Genomic DNA, 6504 nt, shown 5'->3' with positions numbered 1-6504 from the left:
TTTCCTTTCTTTTCTGAGGGGAGGAGAGATGTAGCCTGTGGAAGCTGCCTGACAAACTCCACGAATCTTGCAAAGCTACTGCCAAAGCAAGCTGGTAGAGCTTTCCCTCCCACATGTGTGGCACTTCTGTTATGACTCACAGAGAATGTCACACAGGTGTGTGACAAATGGACACTGGCTCCATGTGGCCCGCTATTAGGAAGGAGAAAAGGAAAGATGCTTACTGTGTAGAACCAGAACTTGACGATGGGTGCATTGTAGAATTCATAGATTTTTCTGCCCAGGGGGATGAACCGGTGCCTGCTCTGAACTTCCTCTCCATCCTTCTTTCTGGAGGACTCCCCGTTGTTTCGTCCCAACATCGCCTACAGTGGAAGAGAATCGATGTCATCATGGCAGGGCTCTGAGAGCATGTCGTTCAATGTGCTCGTGGGACAGAGGAGGAAAGGATGCTCACAGAACCTAAGAGTTCGTGGAACTACAAACCCAAGCCCCCCGAGACTTAGAGGTTGTGTCTCCCTCAGTGGGCATTTGCACTATACACGTGAGGATACTTCAAAGAGTTCATGGAAAGATTGGCATTATCTTTCAGTTCCATTTTTCCACGAATTGAAGTACCCTTGTATAATCTCTGTGTGTACGTTGCCTGGGACGGAAGGCCTCAGGGATATTTCTTGACCATTCTATTTTCTCCACCCTGGGACCTCTGGAAGATGTGGGTGATGGAAGACACCCAGAGTTCTGAGAGGAAGAAAAAGGCTTCAGGAATCTGTCCTTCCTCCCCACCTCTCTCTCCCCATATAGATCATGAAATAAGTTAGATCTGGATTCAAATTCTGTGTCTGCCTATGATGATGACTCTTAAGACAAAGGTAAATTGGATCAGAATACCTAATTTATCCAAAAGTTATGAATATTCAAGAGATAAGTTATCTGAAGTACCTGGACATCTTCCCAACCCTTAGGCCTGTGCCATGGTTCCCTGATTTCAAACCCTATAAAGCTGGAATTAACTGCTGGTATTTGTTTCAAGGTGACTCCCGAGCCACTGCCTTCCTCTGTAAAAAGGTGGGACCTGGAGAAGGACTCCAGTCAGGCCTGACCTGGATGTCCTCATCTCTAAGGTGTTGGCGATTTTCTTAAGAGTAGAATTATCTCCTTTTCATTCACGATAACAGTAGCAGTGACAACAACAATAATGATCTAATGTCACAAAAAAGGTAGACACATGCCTGTCTGGGGAGCAAGTGATAGGATGCCCCAAAGACAGCTGAAGATCCTATGGGTGAGGAGCTTTGGGCTTTGGGTCATTCAGACAGGAGTCTGAGTCCTGACTTGGACACTGAGAATTTGTGGCATCTTGGGCAACTTTTTTTTAACCTGAGACTTTGTTTATTTAATTGAAAAAATGCGGGTAATAAAGCACCTGCTATAAGGCTGGCCTCCACATCAAGGAGCATCTGGCATGTAAAAAGTGCTCAGCAAAAATTAGCTAGTCTTTAAAGTGAAACGAGACCTTCTTGGATCCTCTTGACAGAAAAAAAAAAAAAGTATGTTTTTAGGAGTCTATAATGGCATAATTTCTCAGTTTTGATTTTTCAGTATTGTTCTAAGACAAGGTTAGTTCTACAACGCTTGGGAAATGAGATTTTTTTTTTAAATGTGAGAAAAGGATAAGACCTTGTAATTGCTCAGGACTGACAAAGATTTAGGGCAAGTCAGAGTACTGGAAACATAAGCTTAACGTTGAAAGATCTAATTATAGAAATTGTTTTGAAGTTGAGAATAGAGACACCTGGTTTCAGGCTACCTTGCCTAAAATATACAAATGTTAATTTCAACTACTTGGATTACTCCTTCAAATAACCACTTTATTCAAATACATAGCAATCACAAATGATTTACTTGTAACCACAGGATTTCTGGAGACGATCACTTCCATTCCTTTGTGGACCCTTTGGCTAAAAAGGGTAATGAGTAGGTCAGATTCCACACTAAGGCCTCTCTAAGTTTATTTTGATTAGTGAGCTGAGTCAACCTTCATGATGAATATAGCACACTGGACAGCAACAGAGTTCTATAAATATTGATCACTGACCTCAAGAAACTCTGCGGTTACATGACATTTGTCCTTCTATAACTTATAATTGATGTAACATAATTTTCTTGCTTCTGTTCTGCTTATTTATATGTTTGACGATACAATGCCATTTGGGGACACAATGAGATGGGAGTGAGGCAGTGTGGAGGCTCTTAGGCATCTTGGGGCAACCTCTAGGGACAGTGGCTTTCCCAACGGAGCTATAGCCATGCCCTGGGACTGTGGACTTGTTGGGACTTGAACCGGCAAAGCATAAAGTGGAGACACTTATCTGACAGTGCAGGCAAACAGAAGCAAAAATGCAACAGCCCGTTTTGCCTTTATTATTCAGATATATTCCAAAGTGAATGCATTTGTAAAAGGCTTGTCTTTCATAGGTATAAGTAAGGAATTAAATCAAAATTGAAACATAATTGATTGTGCATATCTGTGTGGTACAGTGCTGAATATCAATACCTGTGTTAGGGCAAGTCAGAGTACTGGAAACATAAGCTTAACGTTGAAAGATCTAATTATAGAAATTGTTTTGAAGTTGAGAATAGAGACACCTGGTTTCAGGCTACCTTGCCTAAAATATACAAATGTTAATTTCAACTACTTGGATTACTCCTTCAAATAACCACTTTATTCAAATACATAGCAATCACAAATGATTTACTTGTAACCACAGGATTTCTGGAGACGATCACTTCCATTCCTTTGTGGACCCTTTGGCTAAAAAGGGTAATGAGTAGGTCAGATTCCACACTAAGGCCTCTCTAAGTTTATTTTGATTAGTGAGCTGAGTCAACCTTCATGATGAATATAGCACACTGGACAGCAACAGAGTTCTATAAATATTGATCACTGACCTCAAGAAACTCTGCGGTTACATGACATTTGTCCTTCTATAACTTATAATTGATGTAACATAATTTTCTTGCTTCTGTTCTGCTTATTTATATGTTTGACGATACAATGCCATTTGGGGACACAATGAGATGGGAGTGAGGCAGTGTGGAGGCTCTTAGGCATCTTGGGGCAACCTCTAGGGACAGTGGCTTTCCCAACGGAGCTATAGCCATGCCCTGGGACTGTGGACTTGTTGGGACTTGAACCGGCAAAGCATAAAGTGGAGACACTTATCTGACAGTGCAGGCAAACAGAAGCAAAAATGCAACAGCCCATTTTGCCTTTATTATTCAGATATATTCCAAAGTGAATGCATTTGTAAAAGGCTTGTCTTTCATAGGTATAAGTAAGGAATTAAATCAAAATTGAAACATAATTGATTGTGCATATCTGTGTGGTACAGTGCTGAATATCAATACCTGTGTGCAATAGGTGATGCTCAAATCAGGATAATTACATATATTCACAAAAAATAATTATAATGTGTAAGGCTGAATAAACTACGTAAGGAATTTTGACATTTCATTAATTCCAGCCTAAGCAGCTTAACTTGCTGATTTCGTTGATTTCTCTTCCCCATTGTCAAACATCTCCTCTGATATTCCTTAAAGCAGAATTTAACAGGGTCAAATACAGACAAAACTACACAGTATGGATTTGAGAATCTTCACTGGCTGGACACAGATGTCAAGGCTGAGAAAGATCCTTTGAGGTGAACTAAACTACTGAAGCCTACAAAGTGGAGGGAACTGAGGTGGATGTTTTTGTGTGTAGGTTTGGAAGGCCAGAGGACAACGTCCCATTCCAAGAGAGGGTCTATTGGTTTAGCACAGAAGCTCAAACATCAGTCCTCTGAAAGGAGTGCTGGGTCAACAAGCTGCCCTCTCCAGTCCTGTCCAGGATGAGCCTGGTGACCAGTGTCCAAGCAAGGACAGAATTTGCCCCCAGAGTCAAAGGAGGCTCTGCTTTAAAGACGACTTCTGCCCAACAGAGAGTCCACCAGCCCTGAAGTCCCTTTCCCCCTTTCCTTCTCCCGCTGTCTCTGGCTGTGGAGCACAAGCTCAGGCAGGAATGCTACTGCGAGGTCGTCCACCTGGCTTCTCAGTACACAGCACCAGGGGCTGTCTCTGGTAAGCAGACTTCGCTCTCAGTCTGGCAATGCACCGTTTTATTGGGGCCACTTGAAGGATCAGGTCCTTGCAGCTCAGACTGAGCAGGAGAAGCTAAATCCACTTGTTTTCTACCTTGAGACCCAACCAGAGAGAATGCTATTCAGCTCCGGCTGCCTTCCCAGGATATGTGCTAAGGGCAAGGCCACACCTCACCTGTCTTAGGCCTGGGTGTCACTTTTGGATTCTCTGTGCTATGTGGTAGACCAAACCAACTGAGCACCTACATTTGAGATACCCTCTCTCTCTCTAACCTAGTGGCTAAAAGTGTGGCCAATGGAGTCTACCTGCCTGGGTGCTGATCCCAGCCTTCCTACTAATGAGTTGGGTAAACCTGGGCAATTTAACCTCTCTGAGTCCCATCTTCCTTATCTGTAAGATAGGGATAGTGCCTACCTCATGGGATTTTTGTGAGGACAAATGCATGTAAAGCACTTAGCACTGTTATAACAACATCAGTGAATATTTATCAATGTTTACAGGCTAAGTAGTTTGCACGCACACTTTTAAAACCACATAACTGCCTGTGAGGTAGCCAAGGTCATCATTCCCATGTTAGAGGTTACAAAACTGCACCAAGGTCACACAGCAAGTAGGTGATGGGGCAGAATTTTGGCTCTAAAGCACATTGTGTTGAAATACTCAATAAAGATTTGGTATTATTATTATCAATGTTTCTGCTAATGATTAAAATATCATTTGCTGAAAAGAATAAAAAGAAGAAAAAAAAGAAAATATCATTTCCTATCCTTGAAGGGGTTTAGAGGCCAAAATTATGGTGAGATCTTTAGGGAAGACAGTCATCTGATGCTATTATAGCAGTGAGCAGACTCCTCCACAGATTTTTTATAAGGATTCCGAAACTGAAACGGAAGTTTGCTTTTAATTCAGTGAGTCAGGGACTGTGCCTGCAAATAACTCTTTAGGAAGGGCTGCCTGGAAGGAATGATTGTTGATCTGGAGGAAAAACAATTCACAAGGTGGTCTCACTAGGATAATAACACAAAGGCCTTTTGTCACCTGAGCAAAACCAATTTTTGTTTTCTCTTCTTACAGCTTCTTCTGGGTCTTTACAGCAACTGTCATCGGCCAGGGTGGTGCGGGAGGGTGAGGCATATCAAGGAAGTCCTCATGGGGTTGGTGCGTGATGTCTCCCAAGCTATGAAGCCTTGCTTGTCCCTTTAATAGCAGGGATATTTTTAGCCTTTGGGTACAAGCCAGTGGCAGTCACGCTGCTCAGGCGGGGGTTGCGGGAAGCTGTCCCCTGCCCAGCTGTCCCATTTCCTCTGCAGAACAAAGCTTCCATGCTCTATAATTATACCAGGAAGAGCTAATAAAAGCTTTCCATACAAACCTCGAAATTCAATTAGTGCTGTATTTGTGGGCCTGACCCCAAAGACAGATACAGGCTTAGCTCCTCATCAGCAGAACGGTTCCAGCTCAGTGAAGCTGGCTGTTCCCAAATCACAGATTCCCTTTCCTTCTTCGTGAGCTGACACTGCCACATCATCTGGTTGTTTATAAAGCTTTGCTTATTTGGGAAATTTAGGATGCCCTGCTTTTGAATTTCATTGGTTTGTCTCACTCCACTGATGCTGGCTGAACGATTTCACATGCAATCGGATCCTAGAGTCATGTTATTTGTGCATAGTCTCTATATGTCTCACAGACACTTTTTAATACCCTGGTCTCCATACTTAAATGAAAGCACCCCAAAATTAAACCTGGGGGGAGGCTGGGGAATAGGTGTCTGACCTTGAGAGTTACTGAACCTTAAGCCCTATTAGCGGGACAAGCAGATCAGGGATTCTCCCCAGGAGAATAACTATAGCTCTTTCTTACTGTCAGTTCCATGTCTTCTTCATCTTTTTCCTTTGTGGGCTTCTCTGGTTCTTCTACCTCCTTCTCTTGGAGATGAATTTCCTGGGCCTGAGACATATAGGGCATGTCGTCTTTGTTCTTGAACTCCAAGCTGAGAATTGAAGGAGGAAGTAGAATTCCCAGAATTACCTAAAGTAATAATAATGATAATAATAATAATCACATTTAAAGGATTAAGATTAGGGTGGTTGCTTAGATTCAGAGGGCCTGGGGTGTGGTGTATAAGTGTGTGTGTGTGTGTGTGTGTGTGTGTGTGTGTGCGCGCGCACGTACGCCCATGTGCACACAGATGTTGTATGCTCTGTGTGGGGACCTGGACGTTTGAATAACCAAACACATTCATGCTAAGAGGGTCACTTCACCCCATCTGGGAAATGTTTTGCACAGTAGTTCAGTCTAAGTTTTGGAGAAACAAAGCATTTTTCCCAAGTATGTTTTACCCAACTAATACCCACTTTGCCA

The 6504-nt window shown here is 42.7% G+C and overlaps 1 protein-coding gene across 1 annotated transcript in view; it reads right to left on the bottom strand.

The window, feature by feature from the left end:
• TRPM3 (transient receptor potential cation channel, subfamily M, member 3) overlaps window positions 1-6504 on the bottom strand; it is a 149800-nt gene that overhangs the window by 88318 nt on the left and 54978 nt on the right. Inside the window, exons 9-10 of the mRNA XM_008570046.1 lie at window positions 6004-6171; window positions 225-365 (exon numbers count right to left, since the gene is read on the bottom strand). Coding sequence (XP_008568268.1) covers window positions 225-365; window positions 6004-6171 — 309 coding nt within the window. The remainder of the gene's footprint in view (window positions 1-224; window positions 366-6003; window positions 6172-6504) is intronic.

This window comes from Galeopterus variegatus, unplaced genomic scaffold (genome assembly GCF_000696425.1).
Source record: "Galeopterus variegatus unplaced genomic scaffold, G_variegatus-3.0.2 Scaffold565, whole genome shotgun sequence".
Taxonomy (NCBI): Eukaryota; Metazoa; Chordata; class Mammalia; order Dermoptera; family Cynocephalidae; genus Galeopterus; species Galeopterus variegatus.
The sequence above is the reverse complement of the archived record's forward strand: the minus strand, read 5'-3'. Positions and strand labels throughout refer to the sequence as shown.